This window comes from Xiphophorus couchianus, chromosome 13 (genome assembly GCF_001444195.1).
Source record: "Xiphophorus couchianus chromosome 13, X_couchianus-1.0, whole genome shotgun sequence".
Lineage (NCBI taxonomy): Eukaryota > Metazoa > Chordata > Actinopteri > Cyprinodontiformes > Poeciliidae > Xiphophorus > Xiphophorus couchianus.
In genome coordinates, this window is record NC_040240.1 from 19,103,009 (window position 1) to 19,127,558 (window position 24,550).

Genomic DNA, 24,550 nt, shown 5'->3' on the forward strand with positions numbered 1-24,550 from the left:
TCCTGCCGTTTGGTATGAGGACAAATACCTAGTGGTATTTAAATTCCTCCAAGTACTCTCACACTCACACTCACACTTGGTATTACGGGTTTTTCAGTTTACGTGGACTCCGCCGTCCTTCTGTTACTGATTTTTCAGTCCTTCTGTTACCAATCAGTGCCTAGGATTCATGGGGTTTTACAAGCGCAACGACCCTCAATCGTTCGCTCACTTTTTAATTTAAACGCTACTCACTTGTCCCCCCTTCACGGACGTCCCGTCAGCAGCTGGTTTCCAGCAGGCGGGTCGGAGACACAGTCCTGGAAAAGATGTGAGACTCCTAGGGGCCTGCCGTGGCCACGGTCTTCTGATGTCCGTCTCTCCCGCTGGAAACCGCAGGCGTATCGGACTCCGGCTTCGAAGGAGCAATTTATCCATCCATCCATCTTCTTCCGCTTATCCGAGGTCGGGTCGCGGGGGTAGCAGCTTCAGAAGGGAGGCCCAGACTTCCCTCTCCCCGGCCACTTCTTCCAGCTCTTCCGGGGGAATCCCGAGGCGTTCCCAGGCCAGCCGACAGACATAGTCCCTCCAGCGTGTCCTGGGTCTTCTCCGGGGCCTCCTCCCGGTGGGACGTGCCCGGAACACCTCACCAGGGAGGCGTCCAGGAGGCATCCTGACCAGATGCCCGAGCCACCTCAACTGGCTCCTCTGGATGTGAAGGAGCAGCGGCTCTACTCTGAGTCCCTCCCGGATGACTGAGCTTCTCACCCTATCTCTAAGGGAGAGCCCAGCCACCCTACGGAGGAAACCCATTTCTGCCGCTTGTATCCGCGATCTCGTTCTTTCGGTCACGACCCAAAGCTCATGACCATAGATGAGGGTGGGAATGTAGATCGACCGGTAAATCGAGAGCTTCGCTTTTTGGCTCAGCTCTCTCTTCACCACGACGGACCGGTACAGCGCCCGCTTGACTGCAGACGCTGCGCCAATCCGCCTGTCGACCTCCCGCTCCCTTCTTCCCCCATTCATGAACAAGATCCCGAGATACTTGAACTCCTCCACTTGGGGCAGGACAAACCCCATGACCCGGAGAAGGCACTCTACCCTTTTCCGGCTCAAAAAAATGGCCTCGGATTTGGAGGCACTGATCCTCATCCTGGCCGCTTCACACTCGGCTGCGAACCGATCCAGCGAGAGCTGCAGATCACGATCTGATGAAGCCAAAAGGATCACATCGTCATCAAAAAGCAGAGATGAGATCCTAAGGCCACCAAAACGGATCCCCTCAACACCTTGGCTGCGCCTAGAAATTCTGTCCATGAAAGTGATGAACAGAATCGGTGACAAAGCTCAGCCCTGGCGGAGTCCAACTCTCACCGGAAACGAGCCCGACTTACTGCCGGCAATGCGGACCAGACTTTGACACCGGTCATACAGGGACCTGACAGCCAGTATCAAAGGGCCCGGTACCCCATACTCCCGGAGAACCCCCCACAGGGCTCCTCGAGGGACACGGTCGAATGCCTTCTCCAAGTCCACAAAACACATGTAGACTGGTTGGGCGAACTCCCATGCACCCTCCAGGACCCTGCAGGGTGTAGAGCTGGTCCAGTGTTCCACGACCAGGACAAAAACCACACTGCTCTTCCTGAATCCGAGGTTCGACTGTCCGACGGATAGTTTCCAGCAGGCGGGTCGGAGACACAGTCCTGGAAAGGATCTGTGAGACTCCTAGGAGCCTGCGGTGGTCACGGTCTTCTGATGTCCGTTCCTCCCTCTGGAAGCCGCAGATTTCTGCCTCTGCTCTCAAGCTTCATCTGAGTCTTACCCTGCTTTTGTGGTCATTATTTAATGTTATTTCGAAATTAAAATATCCAGGGTGGCACCCAATACCTCAAAGTCCCTGATTGGTACATTTTGATGAAAGTTCTCCCAATTGTCTGAAATATATTTGATTTCTCTTCTTTAGTTTCTTCTTCCGGGGTCTGATTCTTTGTTTTGTCCATCTTCTTCTTTGTCTTGTGGCTCAGCCTTTGAATTTTCTTCCCTGGCTTTAAGTCTGTCCATCTTTAATTTCAGTCCAGCAATTTCTTGATTGAGCTCTTTGTTCACCTTGCCAATCCAGTACAGCTGTTGTGATTTCTCTTTCATTGAATTGTTAAAAAATTTCTTATCTACCATTGTTCCCCATTTTACCTTCCTATTATGGATTGACAGGGCTTTGCTTTCTGATTGTAGTTGTTCAACTGTCCCTTTAGCCTCGTCCAATTCACTATTCAAAGTGCTGAATTGTTGCTTCAAATAATCATTTGTGTTGGCCAGCCTTTCATGTTCTGCCTGCCAGTTGTTATCTTTTTTCCTGGCAGTCAGTCGCTCAATTTTCAGCCTCAGATCTTCAACAGTTTTCTGAAGCTGCTTGTTCTCTCCTGTAAGCTTCCAGCAGCTCTTCTCCAAACTTTCCACGTTCTCCAGCAATACATTTCGTCGCGCCATCGTTGAGTTTTGTTTGAGATTGAAGACCGCAAATGAATTTCTCTGTGGAATCTGGGAATATAAAGACAGGCGGCTGTGATGTCACAGACAGGATGAGTGACATCACAGCTTCACCTCAAAGCCACAAGAAGTCTGTTGTGTGAGGGGGAGGGAGAGGGGGGCGGATGTTGTTTTTTTTTTAACTTTATTCGCAGACATACTGTATAACGACAGAGTTATGCCTCATTTCTTCTGCCTCAAGAAAAAACAAATACAGATAAACATATTCAAGATAAAGAAAAAGCTAAGGGTTCATTTAAAGCAATACAGATTTCAATTGTTTTATTTTCTGTAGCTCTTTTTCTGTCATCTTCATGTCGAATCTTCACATTCAAAGACAAACTCCCAGGATTTTCTGGTTTTTATTCATTTTTATTTTTCACAGATTGTGAGAACATCCCACCTTTAAATGGCTTGTTTTCCGGTAGAGAAGAGACATTAAAAAAAATTAAAGATAGGCAACAAGATTCTATGAAACAGTGTCATTGTTTTTATTGTTTTATACTTGTGCATATGTATTAATTGTTTTTATCTTGTAACCAGGTTGCTATGTATTGCAAATTTTTTGCTCAGGTCCCTCTTGAAAATGAGATCTAGATCTCAACGGGGTTTACCTGATTAAATAAAGGAATATGAATTACACCCATTGAGTAAATATGAATGCAGCAGCGCCCTCTGCTGTTTGACAAAGGTTAAAAAAAACCCCAAAAACTACTTGCCGCATGTTTACGTTTATTAAGTGTTATGTCACCGAATATCTTACAAAACTCAAACTCTTATGCATCACTTTCAGTGTTGTATAAAGTACTGAAATCTCAGAGTCAAGTAAAAGTATAAGTACCTCTCCAAAATACGACTGGTAAAAGTCGAAGTCACTGACTGAAATGTTACTTGAGTTAAAGTCTTAAAGTATCTGAAACTTCTTGTACTTAAGTATGGAAATTACTGTAAAAATGGATGTACTCAAGTAATGTAATGAAAAGTACAAGTAAAAAGTAAAACAAGGCAAATGCAGTTTGAATGACATTTTTTATATTTTGGTAAACTTGTCAAATACACTTAAAATAATGTACCCAACCAAGTGCAGGCAAAATTAAACCTGCTAATAAATTGTTCCAGTTTTAAAGAGTAGCACATGTTAATGGTTTTGAACTTGCATGCCTTTCCTATATTCGTTAAATTTAGTCTAAATTGCTATCGCTATGGCTTCTGTCCCCCCTTGAACAGAGGAGTCTAGGTAGCCTGCTACAGTCAACATTAGGCCTAAGCTAAATACACCATGTGTGGAACTGAAAGTTGGATGGGGAGTTTTTGTAAGATAGAATTTCCACATCTTCGGGCAGGAATAACATACACTGCATGCAGTACGACGAATCTTTAACACCCACGAAAGAGTATATTGTGTTTAAAGAAGGCCATGGGCTTTCATCACCAGCTGGTGGTTCCCCTGGAGCCGTGTCCGACGTAGTTGCAGTCGTTGTGGTCTCCGTCTCCTCCTCCATGTGGCTGCTGCTGATTGCGAGACTTGCTTTGTGTTTAATGGGAGAAGCGAAACAGGTGTAACCTATTGGCGGTGATGAACAAGCTCAGGCAAGCAGGCTACCGACTTTGTTGCAGTCAATCAGTAGGTGGGGTCAAAACACTTTGTTTCTCTCTCTCGCTTTTTTGTAACGAGTAACTAAACCACACATTGAAAATGTATCGGAGTAAAAGTACGCAATTAAGTTCGGAAATATAGTGAAGTAAAAGTGAAAGTCATCAAAAATTTTCATACTCGAGGAAAGTATGAAGTACTCCAAAATATACTTAAGTAAAGTAGTGAAGTATTTTTACTTCGTTACTATACAACACTGCCCTGAATGGGCCCTACCAGCAGCTACTGAGTTTTCTTTGCCTTGATATCTCAGTCCTATAATTCTAGGTCTCAGAGTTGCTAACATCAAACTATTATATAGAGTTAACCCCTTTGAGCTTTTTGGATCTATAAATCAGTCTGCAGCCAGGTTGTTCTACAGGTTAAATAGATATTATTAGGGCTTCATTAGTAAAATGGCAGCAAATTAGCTTATTTTATAACTCTATAACCTTTGACCTTCTCTCCTCTGGTCTGTTTAACAGCTACAGTCTCAGATCAGCTCAGCCCTCCAGGACTGTCAGCAGCAGAAACAGAAACTTTATACCTGTTGGGGAAAATATAGACTATATTTGCTTTGCATTTCCCCGCATGATGGCAATGATATAGTAGGATCCAATTAGATTCTTGATTAATATGGGTTGTTGCTATGTTGTAGTATAGAGTTTTTGTTCAATGTGCCCCTTTTTTAAATTTGAGCCCCTGCCCCTCCAAAGGTCCCTGCACGGCCCTGCTGGCTCCATTTTCCCTCTACACAAGTATGCTGTTTTCACAATTGTGATGTCTCCGTTCATTTGCTATAAGCAAAATATTTACAGAACAGTTACTAAAACGATGCTCAAACAGAAAGGTGCAGACATTTAGACCTTAACCTGAATCCAAACGCTGGTGGTTCCTACTGTTAAAAAAAGAGGATGATTTAATGCTAACTTTGGACAAAACGTTTGGCTCTTTTCCTCTTTAATTTGCCCGGGAACCTCGACGAGCGACGGCGTGCTGCTAAAAACGAAACAACAAAGCGTGTTGACGTCACAGATCGCAGAGTTTAATCTCATACAAAGCAATGAACAACAAAGCTGCAGAGGAACAGAGATATGCATTTTCTCATAAGAATAAAGACACACAAGGGGAAGACAAACAAACATAAAACAAAGACAAAAAAGGCAAAAATTAGCGGCCGCTGTCTCTCTCTCTTTTCTTTCCTTACAGGTCATTTTTTATACCAAATAGGTGTTTCCCTATTTTATTTATGCAGCCAAGGCGTTTCGTTCTTTGACCTATTAGAAACTCCCTCAGCCCTCAGAGAAACTTAAGAACCGCCCTGATCTACGGCAAAGATTGAAGGCCGTCTGGTTTTCGTTTCAGTAAAAGGGCGGACCACTTAGTGCTCATCTCTGTCTGATACGGGAAGATCCCTGACGCCAAAAGTCCTAAGATGAGATTTCACAGACACCTCTGAAGTCTCTTCCCCCAAACTTCCTTAGTTCTCCCCATTTGAATGTAAATTTTATTGCTCTGTCTGTGGGGGAGGCCCCTGCTTGGCTGAATGCCTGCTATTTCAGCTCCTTCCCAAATGCTCAACACAAAACTATTCCAAATAAGAGTGTTGGCTATACCTTTACACATGTCGTAAGATTAACTGTATTAAGCACCAAAAATAATCATTTTTCCTTAACAGTACCTATTCGACGTTAAGATTATCTGGGGAGTCTGGGAGAAATCCAGCAGTCTGCATTGATCATCCATCTCGTCCTCCGACTTAACGGTGATTTTTTTGAAAGTCTGTGAATGTTTTTTCAGCAGCAGTTAACTGCTTGTAGATAAACTCATTTAACCTGGACTGAAGATATTTCTAGAGAAACTCGTACATTCAAGTCATTGCATTATTGTATGGATTACATGATGTTCACATCTAAAGATTTCTCATACACTTGTCTCTGAAAAACGTAAAATCTTTTCATAGTAATAATAGAAGACAGCTGAAGCAGAAAAGAGAAAAATACAACTAAGACAAAAGACACAACAAATAATAGGAGACAACAATAATCAACCATACTTTATTACATTTTCTATAAAGTAAAAAAGTTTTTTTTAATTATTATTCATAATGCTTTTACATAGGAAGAATTAGACTGGTTAATATAATTTGAAACAAATAACAGTATCAGTTAAAATCTCACTTTACTTGCTGAACTTACTTCCTCTTTTTCCAGGAAACCTACTCTTCCTGTTTAATGACTCTCTCTGTCTGACTATGATTTCTAATGATTAGACAAAAAAAGTAGAATTAAAGCAAAGTTTGCAGGAGACAAAAACAACACACACAACTAGATTTATTTTATTGACACTTAAGTCTACTGTGGGGCCTAGATGTCACTTGAGTGATTCATTTTAAAGATAACTTTATTTATTATTACTGTTAAACTTAAATCTCCAGCATGGGGAAGTGGGATGAGCTCGGGTTTTCTTGACAATAGGTAGAATTAGACTGGTTAATATAATTTGAAACAAATAACAGTATCAGTTAAAATCTCATTTTACTTGAAAGTCAAACCTATCAAAGATGTTTTTGTGTTTAAAGATCATTTTGAGAATGCACAACCATTAAAGAAAATTTACAGCCCATTTTATTATTGATTATAAATGTATTAAAGTAAATAATATCCACCCACCCACTCTTTCTCTGTACAGGGTAGAAGAATACAAATCAATCCCTCAAGTCCAATCATGTGAGAATGTTCTGGAAGGGAGTCCATGTCCGGTCAAACTCTGTTAATGCATTAAATAGTCAGTGGGCCCCCAAGCCTCTTCATCTATCAGCATCAGTACTGGCACTCCTCAGGGCTGTGTGCTGAGCCCTCTGCTCTTCACGTTGTACACACACAACATACATTTTGACATAAACAGTATGTTAATACAATAACATACAGTTTATCATTATTGTTTTTTGATACAGAATATGCAAAAAAAAAACCCAAATAAACAAAGCATCTCCACAGGAAAATGTGTCATGGTGGCACATCTCCAAGTATCCAAATGTGAACATTTAACAAATACAAAAATTTTAAGGTTTATAGACATGAAACCCCTCCAGTCATTTATTCTAGTTTATAACCAGAACAATTCCATAGTGAACCTCAACATAGGACATGTATGGAAAATACTTCTACTGCTTTTCACCTATGTGACGCCTCAAGTGCCGAGTTAAATTAATTTTGTGACGAAAACATTTTCCACAGGTTACACATGAAAACGGCTTTTCACCAGTGTGAATCATCATGTGCTGAGTTAAATGCGGTTTTCGACGAAAACTTTTTCCACAGTTCACACATGAAAACGGCTTTTCACCAGTGTGAATCATCATGTGCTTAGTTAACGCCTGTTTTCGACGAAAACTTTTTCCACAGTTCACACATGAAAACGGCTTTTCACCAGTGTGAATCATCATGTGCCGAGTTAACTCCCGTTTTCCACTATAACGTTTTCCACAGTTCACACACGAAAATGGCTTTTCACCAGTATGAATCATCAGGTGCTCAGTTAACTCCCGTTTTTGACTAAAACTTTTTCCACAGTTCACACATGAAAATGGCTTTTCACCAGTGTGAATCATCATGTGCCGAGTTAACGCATGTTTTCGACTAAAACTTTTTCCACAGTTCACACATGAAAATGGCTTTTCACCAGTGTGAATCACCATGTGCTTAGTTAAATGCGGTTTTCGACGAAAACTTTTTCCACAGTTCACACATGAAAACGGCTTTTCACCAGTGTGAATCATCATGTGCTTAGTTAACGCCTGTTTTAGACGAAAACTTTTTCCACAGTTCACACATGAAAACGGCTTTTCACCAGTGTGAATCATCATGTGCCGAGTTAACTCCCGTTTTCCACTATAACGTTTTCCACAGTTCACACACGAAAATGGCTTTTCACCAGTATGAATCATCAGGTGCTCAGTTAACTCCCGTTTTTGACTAAAACTTTTTCCACAGTTCACACATGAAAATGGCTTTTCACCAGTGTGAATCATCATGTGCCGAGTTAACGCATGTTTTCGACTAAAACTTTTTCCACAGTTCACACATGAAAATGGCTTTTCACCAGTGTGAATCACCATGTGCTTAGTTAAATGCGGTTTTCGATGAAAACTTTTTCCACAGTTCACACATGAAAACGGCTTTTCACCAGTGTGAATCATCATGTGCTGAGTTAACTCCCATTTTAGAGTAAAACTTTTTCCACAGTTCACACATGAAAACGGCTTTTCACCAGTGTGAATCATCATGTGCCGAGTTAAATGCGGTTTTCGACGAAAACTTTTTCCACAGTTCACACATGAAAACGGCTTTTCACCAGTGTGAATCATCATGTGCCGAGTTAAATGCGGTTTTCGACAAAAACCTTTTCCACAGTTCACACATGAAAACGGCTTTTCACCAGTGTGAATCATCATGTGCCGAGTTAACTCCCATTTTTGACTAATACTTTTTTCCACAGTTCACACATGAAAATGGCTTTTTCACCAGAGTGAGTTCTCATGTGAGGCTCAAAAGCAGATTTGAAAGTGAAACGTTTTTTACATATGGCACATGAGAAAGGTTTTCTTCTTTCCTGATTTTGGTCCTCAGAATCAGCAGCTTCCTGGAAGATGTCTTGTTTCTTGTTTGCTTCTGATTCAGCGTGGTATGTTGTCTCGAAAATAGGAACCACCATGCTGGTATCTGTCTCTTGTTTTAGCTCAAGCTGCTTATCACCCTGACTGTTGTAATCTTCTTTCTCATCCACTTTATCTGCTGATGTTCCAGAACCTCCTGCTTTTCTTTTATCTGCTGATGCTCTAGGACCTCCTGCTCTCTTTTATCTGCAGATTTTCAGGCCATTCCCTGTTCTTGTTTCACCTGCAGAGGTTCTAACTCGTCCTTGTCCAGAGTGAAGCTCCTCTCCTGGTTACATATCTGCTCCTCAGAAACGTTATGTTGCAGGCAATCTGGGCAAGAAAACACAGAAAAAACAAAGAATGGTTTACTTTATTAAAGTAAATGAGAAGGAATTTCATTTAGTAGTGAAATCACCAGCTAAAACTATTGTTCCCCGATTTGCACTATTCTGACTGATTGCTGATTACAGATTTTAAAAGTCTGACCTGCCGATTCCTATTTTGACCGATACCATTTTTTTATTTAAAATGTTGCTAAATACGGCAAGAAAATCATCAATTGGCAACAGTGAAGGGACTATTAACTGCAAATGTGCAAGATTATGACCTGGTGAGGCACTACATTTTTTTTATTTGTTATGAAATTATGTATTGTAGGCATTATTGTTATTATTTAAGAGAACATTTTTATTATTGTAAAGTTTTTTTCAAGTTATTATTATATTTTACAACTACTATTATTACTATCACTATTTTCATGCTGCCTATTTCACTAGTCGTGCACTGCATTGTGTCTACCCTGGCTTGAGAAGTATTCATACCCCTTGAACTTTTCCATATTTTGTCGCATACTGACCACATACATAAATATATTTCTCTGGAAATTTATGTTTAAGATCAACATAAAAGTAAGGTAAGGTCATTTTATTTATATAGCAATTTTCAGCAACAAGGCATTTCAATGTGCTTGCATGAATTAGAGGAAATACAGACAAAACAACAACAACAAAAGCAAAAGAAAAACAAAAATACTCTGGAATTTATAAACTAATAGAAGTTTTCTCTGGATCTCTTGATAGTTCTAACTAAATGGTTTGATTCCTGTTCTGGGTTGAGTGAAGAATAAAACAAAATGTTCCTCTGGTGGGTTGCTGGATAATAAGAATAAGTGCTCTAGAATTTATAAACTAATAGGACTTTCTCTGGCTCTCTGGTTTGTTCTAACTAACAAGAATAAGAGTAAGTAGGACGAAATGACAACATTGGGAAGGATCTGGCACATATAGCAAGATAAGGCATAAACATGGAGCGAATGAAAAGACAGTGACAATCAAGAAGTGTTGTTTATATGTTGATTTGGAGTGTGAATGCAATTAGTCTGTGAACCCTGTACAGCCAGCTCTCCCAGGCAAACGTCTCTGATATGATGGTGTTATCTGGGAGTAGTGATGGACTCTGACCTGAACCTCCAGAGCCACATAAAGACAGTTACAAAGTCGGCCTTCTATCACCTGAAGAACATTCCAGGATTAAAGGACTAATGTCTCAGCAAAATCTAGAGAAACTCATCCACGCGTTCATCTTCAGTCGTATTGATTATTGCAACAGCGTCTTCACAGGTCTGTCCAACAAATCAATCAAACAGCTGCAGCTGATCCAGAATGCTGCTGCTCGCGTTCTCACTAAAACCAGGAAGATAGAGCACATAACACCAGTTTTAAAGTCCCTCCACTGGCTCCCTGTAGCTCAAAGAATAGACTTTAAAATACTGTTGTTAGTTTATAAATCACTGAACGGCTTAGCACCACAATACATTAAAGATCTGCTGTTGTTGTATCAACCTTCCAGACGTCTCAGGTCTTCTGGTTCTGGTCTGCTCTGCATCCCCAGAACCAGAACCAAACGAGGAGAAGCAGCTTTCAGCATCTATGCACCACAAATTTGGAAACAAACTTCCAGAAAAACTGTAAAGCAGCTGAAACACTGACTTCTTTTAAATCTCAACTGAAAACCCAACTGTTTAGAATTGCATTTGAAATGTAATCAATTACAAATTTATTGATGTAACTTGACTTAATGATTGATTCTATATTGCATTGTGATTCTGTGTTTGTAATGATTGTAAAGCACTTTGAAATGTCTTGCTGCTGGAAATGTGCTATTACAAATAAAAATTTGATTGATTGATTGATATCTAAGAGCAAGTCCTTAGAAGTGCTCTGCTCAACAATCGCACGGATGTCGTCAGGAAAGGAGCAAGGGGGGAAGGAGTATATGGCAAAGATGGGTAGGGAGGGCGCAAAGAAAAAAAGTGTAAGGTTTCGCCGAGAACCAGAGTGCTTGTTTACAACTGTGAAGTAACACTGACCTTGTGAACTTTCACTGAGACATTCTAACGCAAGGGCATCAAACTCATTTCATTTTGGGCCATATTAAAAAATCTGAATGTGGGACGTACTGTGGTGGCGCAGGGCTGTAGCAAGCCCCACATTTGGAGGCCTTAGTTGATCAAATTTTCTCCAAGAGAAAACTGGGCGCAGGAGACACTTTGTTGTTTTATAACAGCTTGATATAGAGGATACTCATGGTTGTCCATAATGTTCTTATGTGATGAAGAATTCTTTGCACTGTAATTTTCAGAGGGTCCAGAGTATCTGGCTTGTTAGCCAATTTCGATCAATGGAAGAGATGGTCTGAAGATCCTCCTTCTATTCCCTCAGTTTTGGTCCTTTATCTGGCTCTCTGTCTCCCTCTGGACACAACCAGAGGGATACACCCTGGATTTATTCATAACAGGATTTCTGCTGTTTGGAGCTTGCAAATAACTGGCTTATCCACAAAGTAATGACGGACTTGACCAAACTAGTGAACACTCAGAATATTGGTGTGGACAGACTCAAGTTGGATGTGAGTCTTGCTGAGACTCGCAGCCCAGCTGAGGACTCAAACTCCCTAATGGACTGAAGTAGATCTTGAAGACGTTGCCTGACCTAAGACATTCTATATCTGAATGGGCTTTTCCCGTGTTGCCTTGGAAGGGCTGCATTTTTTCCAATCTCCTTGACGATATGTAAACATAACGCTGCTTCCCACCTCACCCCCTCCTGTATCCATGCAGCTGTGGAGCTGAGCGCTCCAAGGACATTCTTTGATAACATCTGATCTGACTTCTGCCGGGAGGCTGAGCAACATGGTTTCATGGCCCTGTGATGTCACCGCCTTCACTCATGTCTTTGTTTTGTCTGAATGTTGCCATGTGCCCTAATGTGTCCTTTTCTCTTTTTATTTTATTTGTCAGAAAACTGTGGAGTACTCACTTTTAACCCAGAAAAGGAATTTGAACAAACTTGGAATCCAGAAAAACTACCTTAGCAACTACTTTTTAGAGTCCTATTCTTGCAACCAGAAAATTAATTAGACCAGCGCATACTTATTTACTTATACTTATCTGCCAACCCTTAATAGGAGTATCTGGTTTATTTTACTTTGGATCAACATTTTTAGGTTTTTCTTCGTTTGCTCTTTCTTTTGGTTTATTATTTGTTTGGATTTCCTTTTAAATTCCTGTAAAGTACTTTGTATTGCCTTGTTGCTTAAAATGTGGCTAATTGCTGAAAATGAGTGAGGAGAAGAACACAGGGGAACAGGAAACACTGAAGAATAACTTAAAGAGTAATAACTAAGAAATAAACACAACTGGAAACACTAGTTGTGGACTGTCACAAGGAAAACAAAAACGAGAGATCCAGCCACAATAAGTAACATTAAATAATGAAACTAGAATAACCATTAAGGACTAAACTACAGTGAACTAGGACATAATTGTTAAACAGAAAAAAACACTAAATGAAACAAAATCCTAACAGAGCGTCCATTTTGTGTAAGTATAGAGACTGGTACAGGACCAGCATGCACTGGGTTTTCACCAGAGCAGGAGAGGAAACTATGAAAAATTGATCTTTATTATTTGCTAACGGAAAAAAACAACATTAAAACAATCTTCATGGTTTTTTGCACATTAAACTTCTTTTTCCTACGTACGAAGCATCACCTCAATGCAGCAGTGGTTTGTTGATTGGGCTTTTCTAACATATTTGCTTTGACCAAACAGTCGCTACTACAATTTATTTATTACAAATTAAAGGAGGAAAAGCCATAAAAAAATGTGATTTTTTTTCTCTACATCAATAACCATTCTCACAGCGTAGTTGTGATGTTTGCGTTCATTTATCTGATATCAAAACATTCATACAGGAGGGGAACAGTTGCTAAAATGATCCTCATACACAAAGCTTCATACATTTAGACATTAACCTGAATCCAAACGCTGCTGGTTCCTACCTATTCGGTGTAAGATTATCTGGGGCCTCCGGGAGAAATCCAGCAGTCTGCGATGATCATCCATCTCTTCCTCGGATTTGACGATGATTTCTTAAAAGTCTGTCGATGTTTCTTCAGCAGGATTAACTGATCATTGAGAAACTCGTTGAGACAAAACTCTCAACAGCTCAGCAACTTCTTATTTGCGCCATCTTGTTGTTCTTCCTCCTATTCTTCTTCTTTGGGATTTTATGACTGTCGGCATTCACATTGTTGCATTACCGCCCCCTTCTGGATAATAGGAGCGGGTGACGTGTCTTGGCCAAGGACCATCTACTGGGATGAAACATGCTAAAGAAAAACTCACAACTTTTAAATGAAACATTACATTTAATTAGTTTCTAAGACATTAGTATAACTTAGATCTATCTAAATACACATAAACCATTTCAATGTAAAAAGACAGTAAAATTTAAGAGAAAACAGCTCAGCAGGAAAGACCAAAATATTATTACAATTAAGTTGAGAGAATCAGCAAATTATTGTGGTTAAGGTGTCGACGCCTCAAGGCTGCAGGTGTTCCATCTGTGACCTATTTGTCAGAAACTGCCTGAACTTCTTGTCTTTTTCTATTCTTGTATGTTCAAGGAACTCAGCCATAGGCTGTGTGGTCAACTCTGTATAAGAGGAAGCCCTGAGCGACAGAGAACTCAGAGACTCCTTTGACACTCGTGTGTGTTCACTCTTGACGCTCACTGTGTGTTAATGGGATTTTCTCCAATTGCAATTGCTGTAATAAACTTGTACTTTTGCTCTGATGTCTGCCTCCTAGATTGATGTTGCTTTAACAACCCCTTGAACTTTTCCATATTTTGTCACATAATAAATGCATACGTAAATATATTACATTGGAATTTTATGTGAATAACCAACATAAAGTGGGATACTATTGTGAAGTAATACTGATCATGTGAACTTTGACTGGGCCATTCTAACACATGAATATGTTTTGTTTTAAACCATCGCATTGTAGCCCTGACTTCATGTTTAGGGTGGTTGTCGAGCTGGAAGGTGAACCTCCGCTCCGCTGTATTTTTTCCGTTTTCAAATGTCACTCTCTGTAGTTATAAAGAGGGAAAAGACAGGAAGAAAAAAAAAGCACAACGGAGGTCAGTGGCTCCCAGGCGCGTGCAGAGGGGGGGCTTAGTGGCATTGAGTCCCTGCCCCTTTTATACTTGATGCCCCTAGTGCCCTTTTTGAGTTTTTTTTTTAATTATTATTATTTTTTTTTATCTGTATGTCAGAAGGCCTGTTTGCGCCCCCTCAGCAATAATATTTAGCTAAGTATAATAATTTAGTAAAAATAAACTAGTCTGGCTGCCCTCAGTCTAATAATGACTCTCAGAGCCTCCATGTTGTTCAGACTCCGGGTCCATGGTGAGGAGGAGGCAGATCTGTGTCCTCTAACTATCAAATTATGGGCAAGAATATTTTTTCATACACTGGTTTGTGATTAAAAATGTAGGTCTGATGTTGACGTTAGAAAAACTGTTTCTATTTATATTTTTATAATCGTCCTTGTAATAGCAGGACAAAACCCGCCTCGCCCCTAAACTCATGAAATGCTGCAGAGAAACTTCTGACTTTAACTTCATCATTCTGCTCAAGGCCCGGTTCGCTACAGGCAGCTTGAGTCGGTCCACTGATAGATAGAAAGAATATCTGTCTTTATATCAGACATCCTGGTATAAGACATGGTACTGCGACTGTTACCGCGAGTCGCGACGCAGCTCACAGCCCCGGTACCACCTGGTACCACCTGGTTACCACCCGGTACCACCTGGTACCACCCGGTACCACCTGGTACCACCCACTGACTGTTCGCTCTGCTTCTCCTTAACGTTTCTACTAGGTGGGTTAAAGCTGCTGCTGACGGAATCTGGGCTGGAGGTTCGCGGCTGTAAATAGAACTTATTGCAGAACCTCAAGTGTTAAAGGAAGATTCGGCCCATTTAGAGTTCATAAATAAACATCAGAGAAAATATTGTAGCAATAATTAGAACCGCAGCAAAAAGCCAAACATGCCACAATGAAATGAATCAAAAAGTCTCCAAAGCATCAGGGGGCTGACATGGGGGCCACCTGGCGGATTCCAGGTAGATTCCAGGTGGATTCCAGGTAGATTCCAGGTAGATTCAAGAGATGCGCATCGCAGCAGCTGTTCCTCCAGGGCCGGCCCAAGGTAATATGGGGCCTTAGACAGAACCCTCCTCCCTCCGGAACCCGTCCTACTAAGAACCTCAGCATCACTAACATGTTTAAATATAGATAAGGTGAATCTGTGAGAGGGAGACCAGGTTTATTGGCAGAGTTTAAAATCAATCACTGATTATTGGTTATTTGCTGTGATGTATTTGTGAACAAACCCAATTCAAACACAAAGATTACACCATATTGTAGCCATGGTAACACAACAATCAAAACTATCAAGATGATTCTTTAAACTTTTAAAAATAAACTTCCTAATTAAATCCTAAATGTACAATTTATTTTTCTCAGCTGAAAGCTTTAAATAAAATATAATAACATTGTCATTCTCTATAATTGATGCTACAGGTTTAGATCTGTGGTCTGTGTTACAATTAAACCATTTCTTGGCGGCCCCTGAGTGTCTGGAGGCCTCTGAGTGTCTGGAGGCCCCTGAATGTCTGGAGGCCCCTGAGTGTCTGGAGGCCCCTGAATTTCTGGAGGCCCCTGAGTGTCTAGAGGCCCCTGAATGTCTGGAGGCCCCTGAGTGTCTGGAGGCCCCTGAGTGTCTGGAGGACCCTGAATTTCTGGAGGCCCTGAGTGTCTGGAGGCCCCTGAATGTCTGGAGGCCCCTGAGTTTCTGGAGGCCCCTGAATGTCTGGAGGACCCTGAGTGTCTGGAGGACCCTGAATGTCTGGAGGACCCTGAATGTCTGGAGGCCCCTGAATCAGTGTTGTATAAAGTACTGAAATCTCAGAGTCAAGTAAAAGTACAAGTACCTCTCCAAAATATGACTTTGGTAAAAGTCCAAGTCACTGACTGAAATGTTACTTGAGTTAAAGTCTTAAAGTATCTGAAACTTCTTGTACTTAAGTATGGAAATTACTGTAAAATGGATGTACTCAAGTAATGTAATGAAAAGTACAAGTAAAAAGTAAAACAAAGCAAATGCAGTTTGAATGACATTTTTTATATTTTGGTAAACTTGTCAAATACACTTAAAATAATGTACCCAACCAAGTGCAGGCAAAATTAAACCTGCTAATAGATATACCTGCAGGCATCATTTAGTTAAGAAAATTAGGTGCTTTACCTATAGCACAAGGTTAACTTAACCTGCTTTACAACTGAGCCAGCTTCTTAGTATACCCTCCAGGACAGAAAATACAAAGTTTTTTGTAAGCCTTAAGTTTTCCCTTCAAGTAAGGTCAGTGCTGAAAATGAGAAAAATAAATAGTACAGAAAATGCGGCCAACATGAAGAAAAAGAGCTGTTACGATTACTCTACTTCACAAATCAGTGAATCAGTCAATCCTACAGTCAGTAGGTGGTGCACACAACTGGTCATTATGCAAAAGAAAAAAAGAATTGGGAGGGAAATGCAGCTTATTGTCATCTCTGTAAACCTGGTTTTGAACTTGCATGCCTTTCCTATATTCGTTAAATTTAGTCTAAATTGCTATCGCTATGGCTTCTGTCCCCCCTTGAACAGAGGAGTCTAGGTAGCCTGCTACAGTCAACATTAAGCCTAAGCTAAATACACCACGTGTGGAACTGAAACAATGCCAAACAAAGTTCATTTATGGTCAACGTTTCACAATACAGTAGTGTCTAGTGACCAAGCTATAGTTACTGAAACAAGAGGATTATAACCATTTCATAAGACGTTACCTCGATGGTAGGGTGACCAGACGTCCTCTTTGTCCCGGACATGTCCTACTTTTCAGACCTAAAAATCGTCCGGGATTTTGGTCAATTGCCTCAAAACACATTACATGGCTTACAGTGCATTGTGATTACATTGCCACTCCGTTCCACTACTCCATTCCAGGTTTCTTTATATGGCAAATTAATCACGCCCTTCTCCCCAAATCCAATCACGTTGCATTATGTGTGCGAGTGTGTGTAGGAAAAGTAAAGATACCCCCCCTCTCATCAAAGCCTAAATTGAGGTATTCAGCTGGATAATGTTCAGGTTGGCACCTTAACACTTGCTTGTCAACCTCTCTGGATGTCCACTCAAGGCATCACAATACCAAATTATTATTTTCTTTGCAGTTGTGAAACGTTTAAAACTTCCCATATTATTTCATTCCTCATAATCATTTGCTTACTTAAACAAGCCACTCTAAAGAGAAAACTGTTCTCTGAATTTAGAAAACTAAAACTACATCAAAATCTTGCCTTATGCGATGATCATGACTTCTCTACTGTCAGACAGACCACAAAACAATCCTCACTCCCTACTTGCATGAACTTCCTCTCACCTACTTTTCTTTCCAGCTTTTAGATAATTCATTATTTTTCATTTTGTTTACTAAATCATTTATTTATTTATCTATACTCTATATCTTCAAAATCTTCTTTTTATTTTCTTTCTGTATTTGGTTGCTTAAGAGGAAAGGAGATGGGGCTTTTTCTGTTGTTGCTCCTCTTCTATGGAACAACCTACTTTTCCAAATTAGATCTGCCCACAGCCTGGATCATTTTAAATCGCTTCTTAAAACTCATTTTTATTCCTTGGCATTTAATTGAACTAGTGTTTTGATACTCTGTTTTTATTCATTTGTGTTATTGTCATTCTTGTGCAGCACTTTGGTGCAGTTTTATGCCTGTTTTTAAAGTGCTATATAAATAAATTTGACATTGCTTTTTTTCTTATAACTCCTACCTGAGCTCCTCCCTGCTCTGCTGCCTGATCTGCTTCACTCTTCTTGCTCTCCTGTTTTATCCTAACTTTTCTGATTGCCTTCTTCTCTCTTTTTAGCTCCTCCATCCACTTTTCTAACTCGCCCATTCCTTCACTACTCATATTTTTTTGATTTGATTTTTGTTTTCTGTCGTACTTCATCCTATAACTCAGTCAGTTTTTTTGAGTGTTTAATTGGCCCTGAAAGTTATATTTTTCTATCAATTTATTTAAATTCTTTACTGAGTTAGGGTTTTGTCTTTCCATAAACTTCCGGTCCTTACACTGGAGTTTATCTTTCGGTGTTAATTTGCTATTCCCTTTTCCCATTTTGAGCAATTTAGTCAATTTCGTTCCAGTCTTAAAAACACATAGGGTGGACTCTAAAAGACTGGATCAATTCTTAGCAGGACGGTGATCAATCCCCTGTTGTGGTAATTCCCTCTTCAACCTTTTCAGGTGGGAAATTCTTGCCTACATGCATCCACCAGAGGTTCACCGTTTGCACTCCTGCCGTTTGGTATGAGGACAAATACCTAGTGGTATTTAAATTCCTCCAAGTACTCTCACACTCACACTCACACTTGGTATTACGGGTTTTTCAGTTTACGTGGACTCCGCCGTCCTTCTGTTACTGATTTTTCAGTCCTTCTGTTACCAATCAGTGCCTAGGATTCATGGGGTTTTACAAGCGCAACGACCCTCAATCGTTCGCCTCACTTTTTAATTTAAACGCTACTCACTTGTCCCCCCTTCACGGACGTCCCGTCAGCAGCTGGTTTCCAGCAGGCGGGTCGGAGACACAGTCCTGGAAAAGATGTGAGACTCCTAGGGGCCTGCCGTGGCCACGGTCTTCTGATGTCCGTCTCTCCCGCTGGAAACCGCAGGCGTATCGGACTCCGGCTTCGAAGGAGCAATTTATCCATCCATCCATCTTCTTCCGCTTATCCGAGGTCGGGTCGCGGGGGTGGTAGCAGCTTCAGAAGGGAGGCCCAGACTTCCCTCTCCCCGGCCACTTCTTCCAGCTCTTCCGGGGGAATCCCGAGGCGTTCCCAGGCCAGCCGACAGACATAGTCCCTCCAGCGTGTCCTGGGTCTTCTCCGGGGCCTCCTCCCGGTGGGACGTGCCCGGAACACCTCACCAGGGAGGCGTCCAGGAGGCATCCTGACCAGATGCCCGAGCCACCTCAACTGGCTCCTCTGGATGTGAAGGAGCAGCGGCTCTACTCTGAGTCCCTCCCGGATGACTGAGCTTCTCACCCTATCTCTAAGGGAGAGCCCAGCCACCCTACGGAGGAAACCCATTTCTGCCGCTTGTATCCGCGATCTCGTTCTTTCGGTCACGACCCAAAGCTCATGACCATAGATGAGGGTGGGAATGTAGATCGACCGGTAAATCGAGAGCTTCGCTTTTTGGCTCAGCTCTCTCTTCACCACGACGGACCGGTACAGCGCCCGCTTGACTGCAGACGCTGCGCCAATCCGCCTGTCGACCTCCCGCTCCCTTCTTCCCCCATTCATGAACAAGATCCCGAGATACTTGAACTCCTCCACTTGGGGCAGGACAAACCCCATGACCCGGAGAAGGCACTCTACCCTTTTCCGGCTCAAAAAAATGGCCTCGGATTTGGAGGCACTGATCCTCATCCTGGCCGCTTCACACTCGGCTGCGAACCGATCCAGCGAGAGCTGCAGATCACGATCTGATGAAGCCAAAAGGATCACATCGTCATCAAAAAGCAGAGATGAGATCCTAAGGCCACCAAAACGGATCCCCTCAACACCTTGGCTGCGCCTAGAAATTCTGTCCATGAAAGTGATGAACAGAATCGGTGACAAAGCTCAGCCCTGGCGGAGTCCAACTCTCACCGGAAACGAGCCCGACTTACTGCCGGCAATGCGGACCAGACTTTGACACCGGTCATACAGGGACCTGACAGCCAGTATCAAAGGGCCCGGTACCCCATACTCCCGGAGAACCCCCCACAGGGCTCCTCGAGGGACACGGTCGAATGCCTTCTCCAAGTCCACAAAACACATGTAGACTGGTTGGGCGAACTCCCATGCACCCTCCAGGACCCTGCAGGGTGTAGAGCTGGTCCAGTGTTCCACGACCAGGACAAAAACCACACTGCTCTTCCTGAATCCGAGGTTCGACTGTCCGACGGATAGTTTCCAGCAGGCGGGTCGGAGACACAGTCCTGGAAAGGATCTGTGAGACTCCTAGGAGCCTGCGGTGGTCACGGTCTTCTGATGTCCGTTCCTCCCTCTGGAAGCCGCAGATTTCTGCCTCTGCTCTCAAGCTTCATCTGAGTCTTACCCTGCTTTTGTGGTCATTATTTAATGTTATTTCGAAATTAAAATATCCAGGGTGGCACCCAATACCTCAAAGTCCCTGATTGGTACATTTTGATGAAAGTTCTCCCAATTGTCTGAAATATATTTGATTTCTCTTCTTTAGTTTCTTCTTCCGGGGTCTGATTCTTTGTTTTGTCCATCTTCTTCTTTGTCTTGTGGCTCAGCCTTTGAATTTTCTTCCCTGGCTTTAAGTCTGTCCATCTTTAATTTCAGTCCAGCAATTTCTTGATTGAGCTCTTTGTTCACCTTGCCAATCCAGTACAGCTGTTGTGATTTCTCTTTCATTGAATTGTTAAAAAATTTCTTATCTACCATTGTTCCCCATTTTACCTTCCTATTATGGATTGACAGGGCTTTGCTTTCTGATTGTAGTTGTTCAACTGTCCCTTTAGCCTCGTCCAATTCACTATTCAAAGTGCTGAATTGTTGCTTCAAATAATCATTTGTGTTGGCCAGCCTTTCATGTTCTGCCTGCCAGTTGTTATCTTTTTTCCTGGCAGTCAGTCGCTCAATTTTCAGCCTCAGATCTTCAACAGTTTTCTGAAGCTGCTTGTTCTCTCCTGTAAGCTTCCAGCAGCTCTTCTCCAAACTTTCCACGTTCTCCAGCAATACATTTCGTCGCGCCATCGTTGAGTTTTGTTTGAGATTGAAGACCGCAAATGAATTTCTCTGTGGAATCTGGGAATATAAAGACAGGCGGCTGTGATGTCACAGACAGGATGAGTGACATCACAGCTTCACCTCAAAGCCACAAGAAGTCTGTTGTGTGAGGGGGAGGGAGAGGGGGGCGGATGTTGTTTTTTTTTTAACTTTATTCGCAGACATACTGTATAACGACAGAGTTATGCCTCATTTCTTCTGCCTCAAGAAAAAACAAATACAGATAAACATATTCAAGATAAAGAAAAAGCTAAGGGTTCATTTAAAGCAATACAGATTTCAATTGTTTTATTTTCTGTAGCTCTTTTTCTGTCATCTTCATGTCGAATCTTCACATTCAAAGACAAACTCCCAGGATTTTCTGGTTTTTATTCATTTTTATTTTTCACAGATTGTGAGAACATCCCACCTTTAAATGGCTTGTTTTCCGGTAGAGAAGAGACATTAAAAAAAAATTAAAGATAGGCAACAAGATTCTATGAAACAGTGTCATTGTTTTTATTGTTTTATACTTGTGCATATGTATTAATTGTTTTTATCTTGTAACCAGGTTGCTATGTATTGCAAATTTTTTGCTCAGGTCCCTCTTGAAAATGAGATCTAGATCTCAACGGGGTTTACCTGATTAAATAAAGGAATATGAATTACACCCATTGAGTAAATATGAATGCAGCAGCGCCCTCTGCTGTTTGACAAAGGTTAAAAAAAACCCCAAAAACTACTTGCCGCATGTTTACGTTTATTAAGTGTTATGTCACCGAATATCTTACAAAACTCAAACTCTTATGCATCACTTTCAGTGTTGTATAAAGTACTGAAATCTCAGAGTCAAGTAAAAGTATAAGTACCTCTCCAAAATACGACTGGTAAAAGTCGAAGTCACTGACTGAAATGTTACTTGAGTTAAAGTCTTAAAGTATCTGAAACTTCTTGTACTTAAGTATGGAAATTACTGTAAAAATGGATGTACTCAAGTAATGTAATGAAAAGTACAAGTAAAAAGTAAAACAAGGCAAATGCAGTTTGAATGACATTTTTTATATTTTGGTAAACTTGTCAAATACACTTAAAATAATGTACCCAACCAAGTGCAGGCAAAATTAAACCTGCTAATAAATTGTTCCAGTTTTAAAGAGTAGCACATGTTAATGGTTTTGAACTTGCATGCCTTTCCTATATTCGTTAAATTTAGTCTAAATTGCTATCGCTATGGCTTCTGTCCCCCCTTGAACAGAGGAGTCTAGGTAGCCTGCTACAGTCAACATTAGGCCTAAGCTAAATACACCATGTGTGGAACTGAAAGTTGGATGGGGAGTTTTTGTAAGATAGAATTTCCACATCTTCGGGCAGGAATAACATACACTGCATGCAGTACGACGAATCTTTAACACCCACGAAAGAGTATATTGTGTTTAAAGAAGGCCATGGGCTTTCATCACCAGCTGGTGGTTCCCCTGGAGCCGTGTCCGACGTAGTTGCAGTCGTTGTGGTCTCCGTCTCCTCCTCCATGTGGCTGCTGCTGATTGCGAGACTTGCTTTGTGTTTAATGGGAGAAGCGAAACAGGTGTAACCTATTGGCGGTGATGAACAAGCTCAGGCAAGCAGGCTACCGACTTTGTTGCAGTCAATCAGTAGGTGGGGTCAAAACACTTTGTTTCTCTCTCTCGCTTTTTTGTAACGAGTAACTAAACCACACATTGAAAATGTATCGGAGTAAAAGTACGCAATTAAGTTCGGAAATATAGTGAAGTAAAAGTGAAAGTCATCAAAAATTTTCATACTCGAGGAAAGTATGAAGTACTCCAAAATATACTTAAGTAAAGTAGTGAAGTATTTTTACTTCGTTACTATACAACACTGCCCTGAATGGGCCCTACCAGCAGCTACTGAGTTTTCTTTGCCTTGATATCTCAGTCCTATAATTCTAGGTCTCAGAGTTGCTAACATCAAACTATTATATAGAGTTAACCCCTTTGAGCTTTTTGGATCTATAAATCAGTCTGCAGCCAGGTTGTTCTACAGGTTAAATAGATATTATTAGGGCTTCATTAGTAAAATGGCAGCAAATTAGCTTATTTTATAACTCTATAACCTTTGACCTTCTCTCCTCTGGTCTGTTTAACAGCTACAGTCTCAGATCAGCTCAGCCCTCCAGGACTGTCAGCAGCAGAAACAGAAACTTTATACCTGTTGGGGAAAATATAGACTATATTTGCTTTGCATTTCCCCGCATGATGGCAATGATATAGTAGGATCCAATTAGATTCTTGATTAATATGGGTTGTTGCTATGTTGTAGTATAGAGTTTTTGTTCAATGTGCCCCTTTTTTAAATTTGAGCCCCTGCCCCTCCAAAGGTCCCTGCACGGCCCTGCTGGCTCCATTTTCCCTCTACACAAGTATGCTGTTTTCACAATTGTGATGTCTCCGTTCATTTGCTATAAGCAAAATATTTACAGAACAGTTACTAAAACGATGCTCAAACAGAAAGGTGCAGACATTTAGACCTTAACCTGAATCCAAACGCTGGTGGTTCCTACTGTTAAAAAAAGAGGATGATTTAATGCTAACTTTGGACAAAACGTTTGGCTCTTTCCTCTTTAATTTGCCCGGGAACCTCGACGAGCGACGGCGTGCTGCTAAAACGAAACAACAAAGCGTGTTGACGTCACAGATCGCAGAGTTTAATCTCATACAAAGCAATGAACAACAAAGCTGCAGAGGAACAGAGATATGCATTTTCTCATAAGAATAAAGACACACAAGGGGAAGACAAACAAACATAAAACAAAGACAAAAAAGGCAAAAATTAGCGGCCGCTGTCTCTCTCTCTTTTCTTTCCTTACAGGTCATTTTTATACCAAATAGGTGTTTCCCTATTTTATTTATGCAGCCAAGGCGTTTCGTTCTTTGACCTATTAGAAACTCCCTCAGCCCTCAGAGAAACTTAAGAACCGCCCTGATCTACGGCAAAGATTGAAGGCCGTCTGGTTTTCGTTTCAGTAAAAGGGCGGACCACTTAGTGCTCATCTCTGTCTGATACGGGAAGATCCCTGACGCCAAAAGTCCTAAGATGAGATTTCACAGACACCTCTGAAGTCTCTTCCCCCAAACTTCCTTAGTTCTCCCCATTTGAATGTAAATTTTATTGCTCTGTCTGTGGGGGAGGCCCCTGCTTGGCTGAATGCCTGCTATTTCAGCTCCTTCCCAAATGCTCAACACAAAACTATTCCAAATAAGAGTGTTGGCTATACCTTTACACATGTCGTAAGATTAACTGTATTAAGCACCAAAAATAATCATTTTTCCTTAACAGTACCTATTCGACGTTAAGATTATCTGGGGAGTCTGGGAGAAATCCAGCAGTCTGCATTGATCATCCATCTCGTCCTCCGACTTAACGGTGATTTTTTTGAAAGTCTGTGAATGTTTTTTCAGCAGCAGTTAACTGCTTGTAGATAAACTCATTTAACC

General features: G+C 41.3%; 2 protein-coding genes across 1 annotated transcript; both read right to left on the reverse strand.

Moving 5' to 3' along the window:
- Positions 1 to 24,550, reverse strand: part of LOC114155762 (gastrula zinc finger protein XlCGF8.2DB-like) — a 723,567-nt gene that overhangs the window by 308,113 nt on the left and 390,904 nt on the right.
- Positions 6,717 to 8,939, reverse strand: LOC114155808 (gastrula zinc finger protein XlCGF8.2DB-like). The gene is made up of 3 exons (XM_028035917.1): positions 8,110 to 8,939; positions 7,409 to 8,037; positions 6,717 to 7,324 (listed from the first exon to the last, which is right to left on the reverse strand). Exons 1-3 carry the CDS (start codon positions 8,598 to 8,600, stop codon positions 7,311 to 7,313), a joined length of 1,134 nt encoding a protein of 377 aa, XP_027891718.1. The 5' UTR covers positions 8,601 to 8,939; the 3' UTR covers positions 6,717 to 7,310.